A 25,485-nucleotide genomic window follows, 5' to 3' on the forward strand; every position below is an offset into this window, starting at 1 on the left:
GCTGACATTAAAAATCACGACAATTATTAGGCGTGTGAGTAACATTATCTCAGCCAATAAAGATTAATTTCTCTTAATTTAATTTGCTACTTTCGTATTCCACTTTAAAATCAATAATTACGTAGGGGCTATTACGTAACGTAGGGCAATTAAGTACGGACATTTCGTTTTTCGATGTCTGTGTCTCTCTTGAGTAATGGGAAGCGGGCAAATCAATGAAAATAAAAACCCAACCACAATACAAAATTTGAAAAACATTAACGCAGCCGTCATAAAACATTAAAACAAAAAAACTCAGCCGTATTACAACACAAAACCCAGCCGTATTACAACACAAAACCCAGCCGTATTACAATTAATAATCCAGCCGTTGTGCAAATCAATGAAAATAAAACCCAGCCGTATTACAACACAAAACCTGGCCGTATTACAACACAAAACCCAGCCGTATTACAAAACAACATGAAAAGCAATTGCTTATATCGGACAAGTTCTCGCATTATGTCCACTTTGACTGCAACGAGAACATATGTGCTCTTTCCTAGGACGTTTGTTTGCAAGTGCAACTTCTAAAGCAGATTTCATACTATTTTTTTTAGGTCTTCCCGGTTGTTGACAAATAAACGGTGGAAAGCACTGTACGTTAGCCACGTTATCTGGAACAGGTAGCGCTGAGTCAACCGGCATGACTGATTCAGCGTATGCGCTAGCTAAATAAGTGCTTTTATAGTAAGGACTGCACAGTGATATACGAGAAACATTTCTTTCCTCTGCAGCTGCGATTGCGTGTACACAAGGTATTTTCTCGACATCGAAACGCCGACATGTGCACTTTCGTTCAACCAAATTAACAACATTCAAAGACTCGCCAGCAGCGCCATATTTAACTTCAGTGTGATGGTCATCAATCCTTTGAACCGTCCAATCCCGGGAGGCACTTACACGTCCCTATTAACAAAACCCAATATTCGTGAAACGGCTTACTTATTATTTATAAAGATGGCTTATGCAATATAACGACTGACTTATTAGATTTAAAGACTGACTTATTTTACTGTTACGACTGACTTATTTGTAATAGTTTCTCCACACCGCGCGTGAGTGTGGTTGACTGCGATCTGGCATCCACTCTTCGTTCAGCAAACCATCTGGTCATCATAATCCGTATCGATTCCAATATTCGAACAATGTTAAGACCTCTAGCATGCGATAATGCTCTGTTCATTGATTCCGCTATGTTCGTAGTCATCAAATTGTACCTCTCGCCCGGGAAATAAACACGTGTCCACAGTCTGACATCAGCTCTTTCGAGGTAGCCGTGGAGATCAGGATTAAGTGCTTCAATCTCCTCGAAAATCATATCAAAGTCAGACATTCTAAAACATCTCGCCGCTTTCTTCACCAGCCGAAATACATCTTTTCCTTTATACCGTCCCAATATGTTTTTATACAAATGATAGGTGCATATTCCACGAGCAGCTAACGGATACACATTTGTAATTGCTTTCCCTATCGAGTTATGCCTATCTGATATTATCGCAAGACCCTCCTGGTCAGGAATCAACACTTTTAGTTGCGTAAAAAACCAATTCCACGAATCATCATTTTCAGTGTCAACCACTGCGAAGGCTATTGGAAAAATCTAAAAGTTACCATCCTGAGCTAGTGCTGTGAGTAGCGTCCCTTTATATTTACCATTAAGAAACGTACCGTCGACGACAACAACTTTGCGCATGAAAGGAAACCCATTAACGCTCGCACCAAACGCAAGAAACACATACATGAATCTTCCAAGCTCATCGATTTGAAGACGCGTAACTGTATTCGGATTTGCCCTTCTTATCATGTATAAGTAAGAAGGCAAGAGTTCAAAACCACACTCAGGTGTGCCCTCATCGATTTCCCTTGCACATTTAAGCGTTCGGTGTGATTTCCAATATTCCATCTGCTCACATGAAAAAACAATTTACATAACTCAGCCACATCATATCATTAAGACGGTCACAACGTAAACATAACTCAACCATAGTTTTGTAACTCAGCCATTTCTAACATAAAATAACCCAGCCTATACTCTAACATAACTCAGCCGTTGTAACATAATTACCTTTACACCAAACTGCTTAGTGATAGCTATTCCGACACTCTCAGGGCGAACGGCCGGACCAACGTCGCCGAGAAAGTTCTTGTACAACTCTCCTAAAATATCCGGTGTTGCATTTCGAGATCGATTAGAACGCTCAGTTACAGAACATGCATGATCCGAGTCGTAAATACGAATATAAAACTGGGGGGACAATCCTTCGGTAGATGCACGAACTCTCCATGTACATCCATCAACCCAACACTTAACAACGTATGTTGTCAGATTTGATATTTCTACATCAAAATCAAATTGATGCCTCACTGTAAAAAGTTTCAGTCGTCTCTTCAAATGCTTTTTAGTCAAGTATCGTTGTCCTACCGCAAGGTCTAACGACGACATCTCCAACTTCAAAACCTCCAGATTCCCTTTAGATTCGCTCATCAAGAAGTTCTGATATCTCTTCTTGGAAGGTAGCGTTGGTGAATCTTCGTCTTCTTCGATAGGAGACTCACCGTATGTGCTGAAGTTATCATCTTCAGATGACGCACCATCCGAGTCATCGAACATATCAAATCGACTTTCAAATTCATCATCTTCTTCGTTTTCTTTGCCTATTTCATCTTCTCCGGCTACGTCGTGTATTTCAACGTTACTAAAGCAGTCATTCTCAATTTCATCTTGTTCATCCTCCAAACTGCAACCATCGTAACTCCCATTCTCTATAGACTCAACTTCTAAAGCTTCTTCTTCTAAAGCTTCTTCTTCTGAAGCGTCTTCTTCTGAAGCTTCTTCTTCTGAAGCTTCTTCTTCTGAAGCTTCTACGTCTGAGCTGTCATCATTTTTCTCTGTAATCTCCACACAAAGACGTAGTTGTTCGCTTTTCTTTAAGCTTAGAAAACATTGCAATTGTCGAGTGTTAGACACGTAAACTGGTGGAATGTTGTGCGCCATTGTTTTCAATGTTTTATTCGAAAACATGTAGCTAAGCAGAATATGAACCTTCAAATCATTCAAACCGTAATCGTCGATGACAGACTTTGTGAAATCTTCAAGTTTAGTTTTCTCACCTAAATGAAGAACTCTACACCCTTTACTGTCGACGTTGAATACATATCGTTTTTTCATAATCCATTTACCGGAAACAATAATAACGGGATCCATTACCATATGAGAAAGATGAAGAGGATAGATAACTGAGATGATGAAGAAGAAAAGAAAGGCTGTGTAATCATTCAAAAATAAGATGAAGAAGACAACTGAAAGGTCTCGTAACTCAGTTGTAAATTGGGCGACCGTTAGTGATGACATGTCAAATCCGAGTTGATGACATGGCAGATGACATGGAACATCGGTTAATCAGCCGACAAACAAATCAGTAACTCAGCCAAAATAAGTCAGCCATCATGTTTACACTTTGTCAGCCGATACATGGAAACATTCTAGTAATTAATCTTTTGACAGTAAGTCAGCCGCAATAAGGATGAACAACCATATGTCAGCCGTATCGTTACGTAAATCAGCCATCAAACGAGAACATTCTAGTAATTAATCTTTCGCTCATACGTCAGCCGCAAAGCAGCTGAGTTTACTGTTTATCCATGCTTTAACGGCTGACTAATACAAACCCAGTCGTAACAGCATCCCATAACTCAGCCGTGGCTTCAATAACCCAGCCCATCCATGTTCCTTTACTCAGCTGAAAAAAGTTTCTCAGCCGTTTCTTAACCACGACTCAGCCAAATTTTCCAGAAATCAAACCGCCGATGTATAAGTCAGCCGTCATTTGTATCATTAAGTCAGCCGTGGTCACATAACTCAGCCGGATTTCTGTAAATCAGTTGTATCGGAAAGCTGACTTATAGTTTTAAGTCAGCCACTTTCACTTAAGTCAGTCGTATATATTAAGTCAGCCGTAACGTAAAGATAAATCGGCCGTAACTACGTATCTATCGCTTAACAGCTGACTTAATGAAAATACGGACGCGAATTCCTCCGTGGCGCCGGTTTTTTGCCTACGTGGCAGCGAAAAGTAATGGCATTCTCGTAAATACGTTTTTTCTCATAACGTAAAAAAAGGGTACGCTTGGTATCGAAAATATTCTAGTAATAAAAAAAATCTGTATCATTCTAGTCAATACACCTAAAATATGTAACATTCTAGTAAACTTCCCCATTCCCAAACTATAATACTTCCGATGCTTGCTTAACGGACACGTTCCATGATATTATTAATTTAATGGCTCATGATATTAACAGATTCCTTTAAATAACCTATCCAACACTCGAATATCATTGCCAAATTTAGAATCCTTCAGTACAGCGGAACTTATATATTCATACCTTCGAAAAAAGTAATATTTCCAATCCTTGAGTGATATTTTTTCGAAAACAGTTTATTGGCATTCTATTTTAAATGGTTAAATAATATTGCTGCGATAAACATTATTTTTGTTAACGCATTTTAAAGCATGCAATCACGAACGATCACCATATTGGAGAGAAAAAAATATATACATACGACGGTAACAGATACATACAAAGATCTTATTAACCACAATCCACAAACTACAAATAATAGATCCACCAGCGAAACTATATATAATTAGGATAATCTTAGTAAAAAGTAACAATTCAACAGAATCAAAAACAGTAGATTAAAAACAAACCATTAGACACTACAATCAAAACGCTACTGCAAGACTTAACTTTGATCTAATCATCACAAACCTAGAAAGAACTAATAGGCCTCCAGCTACCAAAGAGGACTATATGCTCCAAGAATTACAACTTTATCAACAATATTTGCGCTCTCTCATGCAGCCATAATTTCCATTATTTTGGCATTGATCAGTGGCTTCGTACAAATATAACTTTCGATATCATTTCAGTACTATTTTCAACTCAGTTATAATCATCAAACAAAATAAAAACTTATGTTTTCTCACTAATAAATATTTACCCCTAACCATTCCGTTTGATCCTGAATCTCATAAACATTACAATCCAAACAACACATATACAACATTATTTTAGAATGCAAATTACACTAATAAACACATATTTTTTTTACCTTCTCTCCATTAAATTATTTTTGGAATAATTGGAAAATTTTACAAACAAGGTTTTTATTTCATTTCCCTTACACTACTTAACAATACTATACTAACATTTAACTCATTTGACACTAACGAACCCCATAAACCTCAGTTTTAGGACATGAAGTCATTAAAAATGGTAATGGTCTCCGCCAAAATCCCTTACAAAATACTACACAACGCATCAATAATGTATCCGGTCCCGTGCTTGCGCGGAGGCTATGCCCCTAGTTAAGACTAGTGGGTCTTCTCAAGTTGTATAAAAATGTACCTTTTATTTCTAACTATTAAAGAAAATGCTCATTTAAAACTACAGTGATGCTTAGCTTTACCTTGCCAATAAAATTATCTTATCTGGAGAGAAGGAGAAGATTAAACCCGAGGTATAACGTTTTAGAGTAGCCAATCGGTCAGTCGCTTTTATTTTTTTGGTATAGTGATGTTTTCTGAAAGATTCGACACCGCATTGTGGGTAGTCTTAGACTACGTACAAGTACAATTGTATGGGGGTAGTTGAATCTTTTATTCAACAGTTGAACCATGGTAAATGGTTAAAAATGCATATGTGGATTAAATGGAGTTGAATACTTAAAAATGTACGACATTGATGATACATATCGCTTTTTAAATATTTTTGACATCTTCATGTTTTTCTAATTATTTACAATAAATAATAAAATAAATAATAAAATAAATAATCATATTATTAATTAAATAACAGAATAAATAATCATATTATTAATTAAATAATTTCTTTTTATTTTTTATATGAAAATTTATTATTTTGAATTCTTTATAAATAGAAATTAAGTTTATTAATTTGAGTACAGAAAAATTAATTAAAATAAAGAGTCAAATTTTATTAAATAAAATCATTGTATTGTGTAAAAGTTAAATGTGTGTTCAACGATGATGTGAAAAAAAATAGATAATGCAGAATGTTAAAAGATAAAAAAGAAAGTGTTGAATGCTGAGACCATTGTAGATAATAAAAAATGATGAGTAAGCAATATTTATTTAGGGCAATTGTCAATAATAGCACATTTTGAGTTTTTGTCTTAAAAATGGCACTAAAAGGAGAAAGTCACAAAAATGATATTCATTAAAGAGTAAAATATCTCTAATACCCTTGGTTTAAAATTAAATAAACAAATAAAAATAAATAAATAAATGAAAAAAAATGAAAAAAATAATTTTTTTTTATAGTTTCAGATTATATGTTTTCAGATTCTAAATTTTTTATAATCTTTTTTTAATTTATTTTTTCGATTTTTTTTTTTCAAATTTTCTTTTTATAATTCAAAAATATTTTTTGAAACTGTTTTTAAAATTTTTATTTTTAATTTTTTTAATTTATTTTTTCTTATAAAATTTTAAACCCCAATTCTAAAACTCCACCCCTTAACTTTAAACCCTAATGTTTGGATTAACTAACCCAAGAGATATAATTGTATATTTACTTCTTTAATAAAACTTATTTTTGTGACTTTGAACCTTGAATCCTAGTTTGAGAACAAAAACTTGATTCAGTGATATCCTAGTCTTTTTATCTTTTATTTTATTATAGATAGTGTTCAAACGTTTCTTTTTCTTGTCAACAATAGTCATACGTTAAACTCAAGTTAAAAAACAACAACATCAATATTAAGAATTACTCTCTCTCTCTCTTTCTTACGTTACTTTTCACCACAACAAAAAGAATATATTATATAATAATAATAAATAACTCAGTTTTTATATTTTCTTATTTAAGTTTCAGCAAACGCAACGGTACATATTAGGTAATGCCAAATAGTTGAAAAACTTATTTATCTTGATCTTGAACAGGCAGCAACATACACGCGACTATATATCTCTTCCAGATGCATTCTCATGTGACCTTGACTTGCTCGGTTGGTTACAGAGAGACTACCCTGAAATTAGTGAGTTAAATATGGCAGTGGGTCGGTTTATTTAATTAACTCGAAACTGTTTTCAAGTATAAAGATCTTTTTCATAACACTCAAAACAAAATGGATGCTTGGGTACTCAAGTTTCTGCTGCCACAACTTCTGATTGTGTTGATTATTGAGCTTGCTGATGCAAGCTCTGTCATCAAATATCTTCCTGGCTTTGAGGGCCCTCTACCTTTTGAGCTTGAAACCGGGTTTGTTCCGTTTCATTCTCCAAAATTAATTAGCGGTTTAATGAATGTTAGTCTGAGTTTTGGAGTTAACTTCATTTCAGTTACATTGGTGTCGGTGAGGCAGAGGAAGATCAAATGTTCTATTACTTCATCAAATCTGAGAGGAACCCTGAAGAAGACCCTCTTCTTGTCTGGTTAAGTGGAGGACCTGGCTGCTCTTCTCTCACTGGCCTTTTTTATGAGAATGGTAAGTCAATCATCTTTCAGCTTAATTTTAATTCGTCTCCGCAGTGTTTTCAGTGACTTGTGTGGACTGGAAAAATCAGGGCCTCTGGCTTTCAATGTTGAGCCCTACAATGGAAGTATCCCTTCTTTGGTCTCTACTACTTATTCATGGACTAAGGTAACTAATGCGATGTACAAAGTATGTTGTTGGTTTTATTAGTTTGTTCCCAGCTTTAGAATGTAAACATTATTCAGAATGAGAACTTCTTGATCTTAAAGTTTAGAATGATTGCTTCTTTTCAGGTTGCAAATATAATATATTTGGACCAGCCTGTTGGGACTGGCTTCTCCTACACAGGAAACCCATTTTCTGATAGAACAAGTGACACAAGAGCAGCTAAGCGGGTCAATGAGTTTCTTCGTCAGGTAAAGGGAACATTCAAATGGTCTGCTAAAGCATCTTATTGTTGTTGTGCAGTGGCTGAACAAACAAACTTTTAGAGATTTTGTTATTGTTGTTGGTGACTGTTGTGCAGTGGCTAGACAAGCATCCTGAATATTTCTCCAATCCTTTTTATGTAACCGGAAACTCTTATTCTGGTAAGGTGGTTCCAGCCATCGTTCAAGAAATCTCAAATGGTAAGTTTGTTTTTGTATCACTTCAAAATCCTTATGCAATCCCTTTTCTTTGACTCATGATTCAGTTATTTTACCAATTAATTACAGGAAATTATATATGTTGCAAACCTCAAATAAATCTTCAGGTTCATCAATGTTTGCTTGCTTCTTACTTTAGTTTATATACATTATCAAGAATTAAGAACTGAAATTTTGTTTTCTTCCTCTCTACGGTTTCCAACAACAGGGCTATGTGATTGGAAACCCGATAACAAACTTTGATTTTGATAATAACACTCGCGTTCCATTTGCTCATGGAATGGCACTCATATCTGATGAACTCTTTGAGGTACCAATTAAAAACATTAGGATTTATTCGTCTCTTGTGACCACAGTGAAGTATTTGAAGAACCATTACAAACTCTTACTTCTGTAGTCGATGAAGAGAAGCTGTGGAGGAGACTATTTTCATGTGGATCCTCTTAACACTGAATGCTTGAAACTCGTTAACGACTACAAGAAGGTATACACACATTCTGGAATTTAGTTAGTTGATCACGGAATGCGACTCAATGGTAAACCATTAACTTTTATTTTTCTGTGATTCATTTACAGTCTGTCTCTAGAGTACATGAAGCAAATGTTCTACAATCAAACTGTGACAAAACATCTCCTGATTGCTATGTAAGCTTCTTGGTATCTTTGGATCAAAACCTAACCACTTAACACACCGCTGGAGAGGAACAAGGTTGTTTTTGTGCAGATGTATCGGTATTCACTATCCGAATACTGGGCTAATAGCGACAGTGTACGCACCGCACTTACAGTGGCGAAGGTTATATAGATATATATATATATATATTGACAACTTGTTTAGTATCATTGATCATTGGTTAATCTGATGATCAAGCTCTATGATTGCAGGGGACTAAAGGAAAATGGGAGCAATGTAACTGGAGCTTGAATTGCAAGCAAGACATTCAAAGCAGCATACCATACCATATGAATAACAGCATCAAAGGCTATCGATCTCTCATCCTCAGGTACAAAAATATTTAACAACTTCTTCACATGCTTGCTTCATTAGTTAATTGGTTTGTAAATTTTTATGGCATTGATGTAAATTAATTTGCTTTTAAACTTTTCTAACATCAATGTCTATGGTTAAAAGTGGTGATCACGATATGACAATCCCTTTCATTGGAACTCAAGAGTGGATAAGGTCTCTAAACTTTTCCATTATTGAGAAATGGAGGCCATGGATGATACAAGATAAAGTCGCTGGGTATATATACACACCAATCACTTTTTCTTTATTTTCTTGATTTCTTTTAGTTCGTTTTGTTTTGAGCTTGTCAGCGTTTTTATTTGCAGATATACCCAAACTTATGCTAATAAGATGACATATGCCACTGTGAAAGTAACTCTTTGATCCCAAATTTTCATTAACATAAATGCAAAGCTTTTATATTCTATATCAGATATCTTGATTGGTTAATGGGCTTGGTTTATATAGGGTGGCGGGCACACGCCAGAGTATAAACCAGTGGAGAGCTTCATCTTGTTCGAGAGGTGGATAAGTGGACAAACTCTCTAAACCTAGAAACCTTGATCTTGGAGTTAATTATTATCTGTTTAATTGAAGCCAAAAGTGCTTTGTTTCCGAATGCATAGAGAGACGCATTATGTTATTATTGTATTGACTAATGTTTTTTCTTGTTTTGGACCGTTTATTCAGTTTGCTATGAACTTGATCGTACGTTGAGTATCCAAGGTTTGATACATAACTAACGTTCATAACGTGGAATATGGTTAGAAAACAAAATTTATTCCAAGTTTCATGAAGAAACATAAACGAAAAGTAACAATGGTCACTTGAACTAAAGTTGTCTACCTTCTCTTATGAGGTAAGGTTGGTATACTCTGCTCATTCCTAAAGAAATTATCCGGATCTACAGCGGTTTTCACCCGAACCAACCGATCAAAATTCTCCCCAAAATACTTCCTCCCATAGTTTTCTCCCTTTCGATAACTATCCTTTCCATGGTCATTAACCCCAATATCGACATCCCTATAATTTAAATACGCGCTCCTAGGGTTTTTCGACACGAACGGAGTCATGATTCTATAGGTCGTTCTTAAACTACCAACGTAAAGCCTGTCCGCTTCTGGTCTAGCATCTGACCATGTCGACGAATGTTGGATTTTGTATAGTTTGTGCCTATGCGGAAAAGCCGTTTCGTTAGTTGCGGTCGCGTTTAGATTCCCTCCGTATGGATTCAAAACCAAACCGGTTCTGTCTAACGTCGCCAATTGCTGAATCAACCGGTTCAGTTCGGGTTTGGTTATCTCCTTCTCCACGTAATCCGATTTCCTCTTGACAAATTTAGCTTTGTCCGGTTCTCTTTCGAGCAAAACTTCCGGTTTGACTTTCTCCACGTCTTTGTAGTTCATCCACCACAAGAGCGACTGGATCCACGTCATCTCCTTGCAATCATCCATCTTCAGACCCAACTCGGGGAACTCCTTCGCCATCATCGAAACGACGTCGCTGGCGTTTCCCAAATACAAAGCTCTCACCTTAGCGTTCACCGTCTGCGTCTTGTTCTTGGTCGGGGAGGCTAACAAGACTCTTATGAACAGACCCGGGTCGGTTCTTGGAGCCACGAACTGCCATTTATAGACCATGTCGAGGGCATTTTGGTCCGTCGTTCTATCTATCCTGAAAACGGTTACGGTTTTGGGAACCTCCACGAGCTTCACCTTAAAAGCCAAAACGACACCGAAGCTTCCGGCTCCTCCGCCTCGTAACGCCCAGAAGAGATCCTCCCCCATCGATTTCCGATCAAGAACGCGACCGTTAACGTCGACGATCGTAGCGTCCACGACGTAATCTATTGTGAGCCCGAACTTTCGAATCATGTGCCCGTATCCGCCGCCGCTGACGTGTCCTCCGACACCGACGGTAGGACAGATTCCGGCAGGGAAAGCGTGCACCTCGCTCTTCTCCCAGATCCGGAAGAAAAGCTCGCCTAGCGTAGCGCCGGTTTGCACCCAAGCGGATCCTCCGTCGTCTTTCATATCGACGGTGATGTTTCGGAAGTTAGAGAGATCGAGGACGATGAACGTTACGGCGGAGACGTAAGAGAGACCGTCGTAGTCGTGACCGCCGCTCCGGATCTTGAGCTGGAGATTCAGCGTTTTAGTGCAGATCACGGCGGCTTGAACGTGGGAGTCAACACGTGGCAGCACGATGACCGACGGTTTCGGCGTTGATGATGTGTTGAAACGAGCATTTCGGATGTATGCGCGTAGGACAGGGGTGAAGGAATCGCTAGTACGGGATAAAACGACGTCGGTTAGATCCTTGTCGGAGATGTTTGTCTTGTTCCTGAAACATCGGACAAAGTCTTCGTAGACATTCGCGGGATCTGCTGCAGCGCCCGGTGATGAATACGATGCAGCAAAGAAGAGAAGAAAGATAAGATACGTTTTATTCATTTCTCTTATTACTTTTAATTATTTTGGCCACTTTTGAGTGTCTAAAATTTGGATAAATAGAACAAAAATTGTGGCTTTTGCCAAACCAAAAAAAATGACGAAATTTTTGGCCTTGTGCGAAAGTGCGGTTACTTTGAATATTTCTTGGTCAAATGTTGCCAACTTTCATCGTGGTAATTACGTCAAAGTCAATTATAATTTATGTAATATATATCCTACCAACTAAAATGTAGGATAATTGGCAAGGGTATCAATTGTGATCCGTGGTTGTCCGCAATTCCTGAAAATAGCTATGATTAGAAATACATAAGAAACCTAAAATGGTAGATAAAAATGGTAGGATATCAAGAAAATTTAATATTATCAAGAATAATTTAAGGCCGCTCAATCCAGAATTTGGTCCAGTTCTAGTTTGGTTATTCAAATTTTTAGTTTTTTTTGTTTATAAAAATTAGCTACTGCATTAAAACTATATCTAATTTGCTTTAACTTTGTTTATATACTGTTGATTTTTAGTTTATTTGGTTTTATACCCAAAAACTAGAATTGTATTTATATTTAAATTATTTTAGTTTATAGATTAAAATCAGATTTAATAAATCATAAATATATTTTAGTACTATAAATTTTAAATATATTTTTTCTGTTTTATTTAGCTGTAAAAATAGTTAAATAAATATTATAATCTTCGTAAAAAAAATAAAATTTTAATAATATCATAATATTATTAAATAACTAAATGTTATCACAAATATATGTCAGTATAAGCCTTTACTTAGTAAATTAACAAATTATTCAAATTAATGTCTTAAATATCAAGATCATATAAGTAAAATAAACTATGTAGATATGTTTTCAGTTATATTATATAATTTACATGTATCTATTCTACTATATTTTAATTAATTGGTTATTCGGTTTATATACCAAACTATATCGATATAATATGGTTTCTTAAAAATAACGTACATTCAATTTATACGATATTACCAAATCTAAACTCTATTTTCTTTATTTTGGTTCAGTTTTAATTGGTTCGGTTTTACCACATTCAACACCTCTAATAATAAATTATCCAAATCCCACAAGTTATAATGCTATCAAAGTTGTAAAAAAAAAGTGTGCATGAAATACACAAAAGATTTGACCCAAAAAAATACACAAAAGATGTAGGTGCTAATAAGAATGTGAACTTTCTATTCAATATGGGATGTGTTCAATGTTTCCGATCAGATTTTGTTGTAAAAAGAATAGTTACCAAAGTAAACAAAATTGTATTATTATAAACAAATAAAAGAAAAAAACTGTCACTTTATTGAGATTTCAGTTTTACAGCAAACTAAAATCTTATATATTAAAACAAAAATCACAACTTTAATTCATGTGTGATTTTTTTAAAAATGGACATTCACTATAAATCAGTTATCATTCATTTATTACTAATAATACAGATTAATAATATATCATTCCTAATATAATATCGACTCCTAAAAATCAGGATTGGTTAACAAACTCACCTTGATTCATGTGTAATATTTTTATTTGGATAATCATTTAATTTTTTATTAAATGTATTTCCTTAATGCTAATATATAATCTTTTAACTACTTAAATATCTTAAGATATTGTTATAGTTATAATCTTAAGTGAATAAACATAAAAAATATTGATAAAGGAAATCTAACGCTTTGAATTACGAATCAGGATCATAATAATTAAATGAAATAATTTTAAAATATATATAATAAAAAAATACCAAATATATGTGATGATTTGAAATAATCAATTAACTTACAGCATGAAAACTATCAAATTGTTATATTTAAAATAATTATATTTAAATATATAAGTAGCTTTAAAAATATATTCTAATTATGTAAAATATATATTATAGATTTCAGTTTTACAGCAAACTAAAATACATATTATAACTTAAGTAAATATATATATATATATATATATATGTTATATGGATTGCTCGGGTATTATCCGTCCCCACTCCGAACTTGATGACTAAAAAACTCTGTTAGTTAGAATTAGCCCTGCGACTTTGCCCCGAACCGTACCAGCCGAACCGAACCGACATTTTTGGTTTTCGGTTCGGTTATGTTTTCGAAATCGGTTTGGTTCGGTACGATTTTAAAAAATAATTCGGTTTTCGGTTCGGTTCGGTTTTTGATTTTTTTTTTTTAGAAAAACCGAAAATAACCGAATTTAACCAAAAAATCCAAACTTTTTTAAAAACCTATACCGGAATTAACCAAAAATCATAAAAATCGGTTATTTTCGGAAATTTAGGTGAAAACCAAAAATAACCGAAAACCGAACCGAACCGAAATTTAATTCGGTTACTTTCAAAAATGGTTTATAAATTTTCGGTTAACCGAAAACCAACGGTTCGGTTCGGTTTCGGAAAACCGAAGTCGCAGGGCTAGTTAGAATACTCGAAATGAAATCATATTACTTTTTTGGTTTGGGTTGGTTCGGATTAATTGGATTGAACACACCTAGTATATGACAATTCATATTTTATATTATATGATAGAATCATAGAACTATCTCGCTCTGGCCATGTACGTTATGATAGAAATGAAAGAAAGAAAATGCACATGCCTATATCCTCCAACCAAAGATCTCAGTACATTTCACAACATTTTATTGAACAGAATCTTAATACATATTTCTTGCTTTATTTTCTGAAAAACTTAATACATGCATGTCACAAATCATAAGACTTCTGTGATCATGTCGTAATTATTTCCGAACCGGAATACTTTGTTCGTTCCTCCAAAAGTTTATTACATCATAGATGGATTTAATATTCACTAACCTCTCGAAGTTGTCTTTGAAATATTTAGCTCCATAGACTTTACCTCCTTCGTACGTGGTTGAATTACCACCTGACCCTATGTCAAGATCACGGTAATTAAGATACGCTTCCCTCGGATTACTAGAGACGTACGGGGTCATGAATCCATGCATCTCTCGTGCACGTGACAAGTAATCCTTCTCCACCGCATCTCCAGCTTCCGACCAGTCTATAAGATACTCAATGTTGAACAAGTTTCCTGCTCTGTGTGGGAATGGAGTCCTGGAACTCGTGATCTCACCCATTCTTCCTCCGTAGGGATTCCAATTCATTTCAACTTTTTCAACTTGCACCAATTTCTTGAGTATCAGATCGAGATCGGTTCTCGAAATCGCACGCTTCACGTAGTCTGATTTACGTTTCATGAACAACTTGTTCGCAACTGCCGTGTCCAACAGTACGGAAGTTGGTGTACCGATGGGATAACCGGCCCAGAATAGTACCGAATCGATCCATCTCATTTCGGTACAATCGGTTCTCTTCAGCTTTAGTTCCGGGAAATCCCGGTTCATCACGTTCAACGTCTTACTCGACCCACCTAAATACATCCCAGTGAAGGAGGCTAAGACCGTCTTTTCACCAGGCTTCGTACCGTTGACTATTTTCAACGACAGCTTCACAAACATGTTCCGATCTGTACTGGGAGCGAAACTCTGCCACTTCATTATAAGATCCAAAGCTCCTTCTCCGACGGTTTTTCCGACCGTGAACACCGTAACTCTCTCCGGCACCGGGACCAGTCGGATTCTGTATCCCAGCACTATGCCGAAGCTCGCCGCTCCACCTCCTCGAATCGCCCAGAAAAGATCTTCGCCCATTGAAACTCGATCGGTATAGATGTTCCCGTTTGAATCAATGATTCCGGATCCGACAACGTTGTCCACGGACAAGCCGTACTTTCTCATCATAGTTCCATACCCTCCACCGCTGAAATGTCCACCAACTCCTAACGTCGGAGTCAAACCCGCTGGAAATCCAAAGACATTGGTCTTCTCTGCGATACGGTAATAAAGTTCTCCGATGGTGGCGCCCGAATCTACCCAAGCCGTTCCCTCGGTGAGGTTTACATCGATCGATCTGAAACTGAACATGTCAATCACGAAGAACGGGACTGTGGAGGTGTAAGAGAGTCCTTCGAAATCGTGGCCTCCGCTTCTGATTCTGACCTGGACAGAGAGCTCGCGAGAGCATGCCAGCGCCGTTCCGATTTGCGACCAATTTTTGACGGTGACGACGGCCAGGGGTTTCGGGGTGGTGGGTTTGTCAAACCGGAGGTTGGGTATGCGGCGGCGGAGGACGGTGGCGAAAGAGGAGTTTGTTGGGATGTAGGTGACTTCAGAGGTTTGATCCGGCGGGTTCAATCCCTGTCGTACGATACATCGGAGGAAAGTGGCCGAATCAATCACGGACTGTGACGTTGCAACTGAAACTGAGGAGAGCAGCAGCAGACAGAACACGAGTATGTTTTCCATATTTGTTTGTTTCAGTTTACTTTTGGAAAGTTTGGATATATTTTTGATAGGTTGTGTGTGTATATTTATATAGAGGTGAGAGTTCGATCCTTGATAGCTTGTTGGTTCAATCGTACTCACTACTTAAGTATTTTAATTAGTTTTGTTTTGTAGATTAATTAATTATTGAATGTCTGTCAAGAAAATAACAATTATTCAATGTCAAAGCTTGCAAATAACTAACTCCTAGTCATACTATCTTATCCTAACCTATGTGAAAATAAAATTTCTCCGTTTAAGATATTTTTTACGTACCAGCGAAACTGTAAAAGGTTAAAAACAAAGTGTCAACTGGTACAATCTTCTTCGGCGTAAATACTACCCTATATAATCGACTATACAAATTACAGAGTTTTGTATAGGGTTTCGGTCTGTGGATTGAAATCAGAAACTAAATGATCCCATATAACTTTTTATTCCAAACCTTTGTTACCACTATAAACATCAAATCCCACGAACTAGTGGTACGTTCGGATTCAATTTTCCTTGAAAGAAATTATTTACATTCTCATAAAGAAATTATTTTATGAGAATTACATTAATCACCTTTTGTTAGTACATGTTTTGATATGAGAATTTCGGTTCTCTAAAAGAGTTCAATTTGTTTTTCACATAATGTTACAGCTAAGATGCTTGTCATTTAACATTTCACCAAAAAAAAATATTTTATCCCAAAAAATTATGGTGAATTATTTGCTTCTCAAGTTTTATACCTATCAATACAATACTAAAAGGGGGATATAAGCCATGGAGAGGGTGTCCACGTAGGATAGGAAAATCAACCAATCAGAGAGCCCGAAATTGCCACGTCATCTCATTATTTTTCCGTAAAAAAACAATGCGAAGGAAAGGATCGAACCCGGGTTAGTAAGACATAAATATATGGCAGTTACCACTAAGCCATTGAAACTTTCTTGGACACATATACAAGAACGACTAAGTATGTAATCACAAACTCTTATGTACATTTACAATAATATGAATTCAACTTTCAAGACTCCGATACTTTGTTTTGTAAAAAAAAATAAGTAAGTGACTAAGCTAATATATTCTTTGAAAGTGTAATAATGTTGACAAATATGAAAAATCATAGATTTTTGTTTTCGTGACAAAGTTAAGAATTTTGTAAAAGTAAGTTTAACATATAAATTTTCGTGACAAATATGAAAAAGCATAGATTTTTGTACAATTTTGACAAAACAACTCAAAACATAGTTCTCTAATGTCTTATATAAAATATTATTTAATGATGCAATAATTAAATATATCAATTCAATAAATTTTGTAATTTATAGACAAAACAATAACACAAATTTTTTTGAAACATTTGTTTAACCTATCGATTTTTTTTCATGAGAATCCAACTAAACAAGATAAAGAAAAATTAGATTTACAAATATTTAATTACCATTTTATTCAATTTTGATTAATTTCAAATTGTAATAATGTATTTTTTTGAAGTTACAAAAAATAATGTTCTTTCTTTATTACACTAGCATTATATATAGATTCTATATACCCAAATAAATATAATATAACAACATAAGCTTACTTTCCCTCATTCATATGAAAACTTTTTAAGTTATCCACCAAAGAAAATTAATTAAATCAGTCAAATTGTTAAATACAACAAATAAATATATAATTTTAAACTCATGTTAATTGTGGATCAATGAAATAATGTTCAAATAATTGTGGATCAATGAAATAATGTTAATCCTGCTGATCCTCAATTTGATTAATTTCAAATTGTAATAATGTATCTTTTTGAAGTTACAAAAAATAATGTTCTTTCTTTATTATACTAGCATTATATATAGATTCTATATACACAAATAAATATAATATAACAACATAAGCTTACTTTCTCCGATTCATATGAAAACTTTTTAAGTTATCCACCAAATAAAATTAATTAAATCAATCAAATTGTTAGAATACAACAAATTAATATATAATTTTATTTTAAATTAAATTATTTAAAAGTGTATTTTCATTAAAAACAAAATAATAAATAAGTAAAACTGATTTGATCGTAATTTTTATGACTTATATACATATATATATATATATATATATATATATATATATATATATATCAATTATGTGAAAGAAATAGAAGCTTAATATGGGAAAAAAATCTTAAATACAAAAACTCTAAAAATTAACAAAAAAAAACTAATAAATTAAACTATGATATCACTTGAAAGCTTTTTAGACAATATTAATAAAATATTTAAGCGATAATTAGACAAATTTGATTTTTTTTCCAGCCAAAAGTTTATTATTAATTAGCATCAGTTATTTCAAGATGTTTAAGAAATGATGGACAAAAAAATAGGATGGACATAAATGATATATGAACTATGAATAGTATTTTGTAAAACTAACTTATATAACACATATGCACATCCATTTTCAAGTCCTTATGATGTCTAAATTCAATTTCTTCAGATGAGTTATTTCACAAAGAGATCGTATGAGATATTGTTTTGATATTCAGATTTGTTTCTTGACTGTTAAGAATTGATAACTGTAAAAATGTCTCATTCGAATATGATATGTTTATAACCGAATCCCCAACATGAGACAAGTTTGTTTAAAAAATAAATAATTTCATTTTTCTTATATTATATAATAAATATATATTATTTATTGATAATAAAAATATAGTTATTCATCTATCACAAATATCTATGCAAATATGTGAATCAAATACAACAATCAAACAACATAATGATTTCCACAAAGAAAATATAAAAATATATATATATATATGCTATGTAGTCTTATTTTATATTCTTTAAATAATATATTATAATATTATACATTATTTTTTTAGAATTGAGAAATACATATAATATCTTATCCGCGCGTAGCGCGGTTAAAAAATCTAGTTAAACTAAATTTTTCGTTAAATTATTAACAAGGGGATCTCACTCTATTCTTCTAAACTACTTATGAACAAAAGAATTTATGAAAAAAGTTTCCTCTCTAATTTTGATGAAAAATAAACAAAAGTTCATATTTTTTTATATTTTATTTAATTCCTCAAATGAAATTTTGTTTATTTTTTCCGTTCGATCAACTAATCAAAGCCGTAGTGGACTTAAGATATTTGACTTTAACTTGTACCTATTGTATTTATGAGCACTATACGATTAGCCAATAACGCGTTTCATAATCATAATAATTTACGTAATTAACGACTTTACAAGTTTGACGTATGCAGTATTCATATCAAATATTTTGGCGGTGAATAGATATATTTGTAACCTATTCGTGAAGCAGTACGGATCGAGTATTTTTGATTAATAAACTAATTAAGATCCGTCAAAGATTATGTATCCGATCATATATGTATATCGTGCAAGTCTTTGCTTAGATCCCGCGTTGTCCATTAATACCCACATAAGCGTTGAATGTCTTGGTCAATAAATGTATACATCTTTCATGCACGTGAGTGTGTTATACTTTACAGTAAAAATGAACGGGAATTCTCCTTGACTGACATATAAATTTCATAAGAGCACTAGCAGTGAGGTAGACTGGTAGTACCTAAGTATCTTATAATTAGCCGTTTGACTAATAATATAAACCTAAGTTTCTTATAATTAGCCGTTTGGCTAATAATATAAAAATCAATTCTCTCCGATAGTGATTTTAAGTTTTTGTCATAAAAATAGTCATAAAATGATCAAAATAGTCTTTTTTTTATTTTGAAATTTTTAATATTTATTTTTATTTTTTAAAATTTGAAACCATATCCCAAAACTCCACCCCTTAACTCTAAACCCTAAATCTAGATTAGTTAATTTTAGGATAAAAATATATTTTTACTTTTTAATAAAAATTATTTTGATCATTTTTCTCACTGAAGATTATTTATGTGACAAAAAACTTAAAAAGTGACTATCATAAAAAATTTATCTAGTATAAATTGTTTAAATTAATAAATATACTAACTGCAAATGGTTTATAAATTTATAATAATGGTTTGAAGCCATTTATAGCTAAGACTAGTTAGAATTGCTGGGTGTTGAACTAATTACTAACTCAACTAGAAACAAAATCGAAGGGAGAACGATGCTAATGCATATTAATTCATAAGAATCATTTGTTCTTCGTTGATGCTTTTTTTTTTCTTTTGTCGAGAAGGAGAGAGTGGTTGTAGAAGAAAAATAACGCTGCTCAGAACAGGAGGAAAACTTTCATAAAACTTCGTGAATAAAAAGGCGAACAATACAAATTATCTTATATTGTTAGTTTGTGTAGTGAAGCCCCACCCATATCAACCCAACTATCATGAACTCAAGGAATTATTAGAGACAAACTTGAAACTGTTATTTGATTTGTAATTTTTATTTTAAGAAACACATGCGTTTTTATTTGATTTCTTTTTCAAAACTTTTGGCAATTTTATGACAATCTTGTAGGACCCTTATTTTACTACCATAGGACAACTGATATTTGTAAAGAATAATAAGAACATAAATCAAAATTATAATGCCGAAATATAAGGATAAAGAAGAATTGCAGAGTCGAGACGGTTAATCTCTTTCCTTAAATCTTTAAACGCTTCATAGTGTGACGGTTTCATAGCGTTCATAATCCCATGATACAACTGCAACATTGTTTTTGTTTACTATCACCGAAAAACAAAATCTATCAAAGCTAATTTTGTGCTGTACTCTCAGACTCAAAATAAAAAAAAATAAGCATAACTATTCAACATGAGGAAAGAGATTTGTTGTTTTGTATATCTTCTGTTTATTTCAACTAGAACCTTTTCCGGGCGGGGTTTTTGCAAAAAATTTAAATAAAATTTAAGTTTATATATTATTTTATTTGAGTACATATATATATATATATATATATATATATTTACAGCTTTGAAAAATAAAATAATTTATGACTTTGAAGCTATTTAAATTAAACTTTATTGTTTTTACTATCTAAAATATATGTCAAATGAAATAACAAAAACTAGTTAAGTCTTAGTTATAATCCAATTCCTCATCTTTACCTATTTGAGTTCTTTCTTCTTTTATTGTAAACCTACCTATTTGAGTTCTCATTATAAGATATTGTAAGATTTATAATGATTATAATGAAGTTAGTCGAATAAACTATTTGTTGGGTTTTCCTCATTATCCCAAGATGAATCAAAGTACAATCAAACCTTAACCCAAGAAGTCCAAGAAGAAGTGTGTAGAAGATGTAGATAATATCAAGAGAATTTCTAGAAATAGCTAGCAGTTACCTTTCTCTAGTATAAATATAAGTGCTTAGTTCACTTGGAATGTTGGTGCGTAGCTTCTCACAATTATCACATAGACTGAACTGGAAAGCATTTGAAAAGGCCTCTTTCCATAACGTCAGATATCACCAGCTGAAGAGATAACTTCCTCCTTTCTTCGTACTTCCGATCGTGTGATGAATCTCACTACAATGGGCTACAATAAACGAAGAATTCATGATAGACGCTTCAGTTTGAAATCAATAAGGTGACCTGCGTAGCATTGACCGTTGCAGCAATGAGTGGGTTTCCTGCCAACCTTAAACATGTTTCATCAATCAGGTGCGTTCATAAATGTGAATTGTATTAGGTAGAATAACTTACGATGATAAGTATTCAATGGTAGGAGCTACGTCGTTGTCTAAGAATACCCTGGATGAGGACATTGAGCTGAGGGAGAGGTTGCCTGTAGATGTTGGAGATCAATTAGCACTTGGTTACAGAAAAGAGAAGGCAACGGGCCAAAATCACATAAATGGGAACATAGTTTCATGTTCTTGAACATGATGTGGAAACATTTAAGACATAAATGGATCTTATGTTGCTGCCTTTGGATGACTAAAAATTGGAATTAAATCATGCAGGAAATCATTATGTTCTTCAGCAAAATGTGGAAAGGTTTTACCTCCAGTACGTTTATCGGTCACTGTAGTTACTAACAGAAAAGAAGAAGTAGCGAGCTTTTTGTTAAACTTGCGGTAGAACTCATTACTCATTAGCAACCTGGTAATCGTGCAACACGATTAATGAATGACTATAGCCTATGTTATATGGGATTACATATTAGTCACTCGATTAGCTGGAGAAGGGAAATAATCATTCTAGGTAATCATTGTCGTACCTATTCATCAATCATATAAGCAGCTCCATCCCAATTAGACTCTCCCAATCCAGGAGCGACATCCTTATAAATTGAGATGCAGTTGCTTTCCCGATTAATCGCGCCGTTCTGTTAGTCATAGCTTCCGACGATTATATTTGTGTGGAGAGAAATAGGTTAAACTTACGGATTTGGAGAAGAGGTATATATATAAGTGTAACTTTGAAGGAAGCAGAAGAGTTGAATGACCATTGATTGTCGAAGTGAATCATGAAGCTTTATGAATAGTTAAAGTAGTACTCTACGTTACTGAGGAGGGTTGGAGGAGGTGAAAGGGGAAAGGGGAAAATTAACTCTGACGTCAATTGGGGGGGGGGGGGGGGGGGAGGAAAAAGACGATAAAACAATTTTTTACTCATCTTTGAGCCAGCAAGATGGGCCAAAAATATATAACTCGGTCCAGATATGTTTAAAATAAGTGACATGGCATTGTATCATTGGTTGATTTTTGAAGCCGACGTGAATAGGCTTCAAGAAGACGATAGAACAATTTTTTTACTCATCCTTGAGCCAGCAAGATGGGCCAAAAATATATAACTCGGCCCATATATGTTTAAAAATAAGTGACATGGCATTGTATTATTGGTTGATTTTTGAAGCCGACGTGAATAGGCTCAATGGGGCTCATATCCCTCTTTTACCTATTGTTTGATATGAGAGAAGTGCTTTATATGCTTGTTCCAACAAGCACCAATAACAAAATGTATGCAACATTGATTCAAAATAATAAATTTTGAACAACAATTAAGACAAGGTCAATGGGAACGTTTCTTATCATCAATGGCAAAAATATTTCTGAATCATAAAATTAATTTGAATTTGACCCAAAGGATCATTAAGGTATTAGACTAGTTGTCTATTTATCAAATTAATTTTTAATTCCAAATCAGTCTATTCCAAATTTAATTTGGTTAACTCGGTTTTATGTGCAAACACATTTTATAATCGACTATATCTTTCTACCAATATACCATAGTATATTTATATGGTCATGAACCAGTTTATTACTTCTCCATATATAAATAAGAGGATTTTCACCTCATAATTTTCATGTGGGATATTTACTAGTTTCTGAAACATAGTCAAATTGTCAAGCTTTACAAGTTTTCCAAGTTAATGACTTTGGACCAACATTTCTCATTCAAACGAACTAAGATTTTGACATGTGGTTAGACTACTTCATAGTGTCCATGGTTATTCCGATGAACGTCTTTGCCCGGAAATTTACTGAAAATGGTCTAAAACCATTTAATCAAAAAAGGAGTTTCAACAAATCTTTCATCATCTAATTCAAATCATAGGTATAAGGCCTGAATCCAATAAAGACATGCACAGAGCTCAAACTCTTTCCGTTTGACATCAAACGATTCGATTGTTAATTTTATTATTAAAATATAACTTTTGTAAAAAAATTCAATAAGGAAGCAAAGAGCATATATGTCTCGTCTCTACTCTCTAGACCCTAGTGGCTTGAGGGCACAGGAATGCTCTGTTCGTAACGGAAAAAGTTGTCTGGATCAACTCTGCTCTTAACACTAACCAATCTCTCGAAGTTGTTCTTAAAATACTTCACCCCATACACTTTCCCTTCCTCGTACGTCGAATTCAAGCTCGTGCCAATGTCTACGTCTCTATAGTTCAAAAACGCCTCTCTTGGGTTCTTTGACACGTAAGGGGTCATTGCTTCGAAAACTCTCTCCGTCTGGCTCATGCATTCTTTAGCCACTTCTTCCCCTGGCACAAACCAGTTTGCCGCGTACTGGATCTTGAACTTGTTGCCTGCTCGATGCGGAAACGCTGTCTCGGTCGATGGAATCTCGCTCATCCTCCCTCCGTACGGGTTCCAAGCCATTGTCACGTTCTCGTTCTCTAACAGGACCTTGAATATCGCATCTAAACCGGTTCTTGATATCGGTTTTTGGACGTAATCAGACTTTCTCTTGAGGTAGATTTGCTTTTGCGGGATCCGGTTTAGCATAACCGATGTTGGTGCTGTACCGGGTGGGATACTGAGCCAGAACAGAACCGATTCGATCCATTTCATTTCTATGCATTCTGTTTTGTTCAGACCAAGCTCCGGGAACTCCTTGGTCATGATCTCTAGAAGCCTTGACGAATCTCCGAGGAACATTCCCATGAAAGAAGCCTTCACAGTTTTGTTGCTTGTGCTTAAAGTTAATCGTATGAACAAACTATTGTCAATCTTGTCTGCGATCTCTTGCCATTTCACTACAAGTTCCTTGGTGTTCACGCCACCTCTCTTTCCGACAGCTTCTACGTTAAAGACTGTGACCTTCTCTGGCACCGGAACAAGCTTGATCTTCCAGGCTAAGACAACACAGAAACTAGCAGCTCCACCTCCACGTAAGGCCCAGAAAAGATCTTCTCCCATTGAGGTCCGGTCCAAGACTCTTCCCTTAGCATCAACGATCTTAGCGTCTATAATGTTATCAATCGATAAACCGTATCTTCTCATCATGTTTCCATAACCACCACCGCTAAAATGTCCACCAGCGCCTAAACCGGGGCAGATTCCGGCAGGAAATCCACGCAGATCGTTGCTTTTATTGGCGACTCCGTAGTAGATCTCTCCAAGCGTAGCACCGGATTGGACCCACGCGGTGTCAAGTTTACGACCAAACTCGATAGACCGGAGGTTGAACATGTCTAGGACAACGAAATCTACTGTTGATAGATACGACAATCCATCATAGTCGTGGCCTCCACTGCGGATCCTGAGCTGGAGGCTGAGTTTCTTAGCGCAGGTGATCGTAGCCTGAATGTGAGTAACATCGGCTGCAGCTACAATAGCGATAGGCTTACGTGTCGTGTTGTTGAAGTAACGGAGGTTACGGACGTAGTTATTGAGGATTATGAGGAACTTAGGGTTTTGTGGAGTGTATGTGAAGTTTTGAATCGGGGAACATGGATTTGAGGGTTTCAAACCGATGATGCATTGGGTGAAAACGCTTCCAAGTGTTGGTGGTGATGCCAATGATGTTTGGATTGTAAAGAGAAAAACAGAGATGATTAGGGTTTGGATTGTTGGAGATTTCATTGCTTGTGTTTCTTGCTATCACCTTCGTTTACGGGTTTGCATTTTCTTATATGTTTGTTGAATCGACATGACTATACAATCGTCTGTTCTTGTAGCTGAATGAATACTTTAAGGTAGTAGATTGATATCTTCCTAAATTAGTTAATTAATCAATATGGAGATTCTATGCTTAATATATGTGATCTGTTTCCTATAAGTTCAATTGGTCCAGTCAATTT

The 25,485-nt window shown here is 34.6% G+C and overlaps 5 protein-coding genes across 5 annotated transcripts; 1 reads left to right on the top strand and 4 right to left on the bottom strand.

Annotated features, from left to right (window-relative positions):
* Nucleotides 1–477: 477 nt before the first annotated feature.
* Nucleotides 478–2,653, bottom strand: LOC106363180. The gene is made up of 4 exons (XM_013802970.2): nucleotides 2,108–2,653; nucleotides 1,711–1,945; nucleotides 1,187–1,629; nucleotides 478–948 (listed from the first exon to the last, which is right to left on the bottom strand). The coding sequence occupies exons 1-4, from the start codon at nucleotides 2,651–2,653 to the stop codon at nucleotides 478–480; spliced, it is 1,695 nt and encodes a 564-aa protein (XP_013658424.2).
* A 3,942-nt stretch (nucleotides 2,654–6,595) lies between these two features.
* On the top strand, nucleotides 6,596–9,933 carry LOC106367245 (serine carboxypeptidase-like 14). Its single transcript, XM_013806973.3, has 14 exons — nucleotides 6,596–7,327; nucleotides 7,408–7,553; nucleotides 7,633–7,709; nucleotides 7,835–7,957; nucleotides 8,068–8,170; nucleotides 8,258–8,295; nucleotides 8,397–8,498; nucleotides 8,586–8,672; nucleotides 8,765–8,833; nucleotides 8,913–8,984; nucleotides 9,074–9,192; nucleotides 9,321–9,434; nucleotides 9,524–9,569; nucleotides 9,666–9,933. The coding sequence occupies exons 1-14, from the start codon at nucleotides 7,194–7,196 to the stop codon at nucleotides 9,744–9,746; spliced, it is 1,311 nt and encodes a 436-aa protein (XP_013662427.1). The 5' UTR covers nucleotides 6,596–7,193; the 3' UTR covers nucleotides 9,747–9,933.
* A 25-nt stretch (nucleotides 9,934–9,958) lies between these two features.
* LOC106367244 (berberine bridge enzyme-like 12) lies at nucleotides 9,959–11,840 on the bottom strand. Its single transcript, XM_013806972.3, has one exon. It carries the CDS (start codon nucleotides 11,648–11,650, stop codon nucleotides 10,040–10,042), a length of 1,611 nt encoding a protein of 536 aa, XP_013662426.1. The 5' UTR covers nucleotides 11,651–11,840; the 3' UTR covers nucleotides 9,959–10,039.
* A 2,428-nt stretch (nucleotides 11,841–14,268) lies between these two features.
* LOC106367246 (berberine bridge enzyme-like 11) lies at nucleotides 14,269–16,201 on the bottom strand. Its single transcript, XM_013806974.3, has one exon. The coding sequence runs from the start codon at nucleotides 15,989–15,991 to the stop codon at nucleotides 14,405–14,407; it is 1,587 nt and encodes a 528-aa protein (XP_013662428.1). The 5' UTR covers nucleotides 15,992–16,201; the 3' UTR covers nucleotides 14,269–14,404.
* Nucleotides 16,202–23,470: 7,269 nt separating this feature from the next.
* Nucleotides 23,471–25,485, bottom strand: LOC106364639 (berberine bridge enzyme-like 9). Its single transcript, XM_013804171.3, has one exon. The coding sequence runs from the start codon at nucleotides 25,265–25,267 to the stop codon at nucleotides 23,672–23,674; it is 1,596 nt and encodes a 531-aa protein (XP_013659625.1). The 5' UTR covers nucleotides 25,268–25,485; the 3' UTR covers nucleotides 23,471–23,671.

The sequence above is a fragment of the Brassica napus genome, chromosome A9 (genome assembly GCF_020379485.1).
Source record: "Brassica napus cultivar Da-Ae chromosome A9, Da-Ae, whole genome shotgun sequence".
NCBI classification, from domain to species: Eukaryota; Viridiplantae; Streptophyta; class Magnoliopsida; order Brassicales; family Brassicaceae; genus Brassica; species Brassica napus.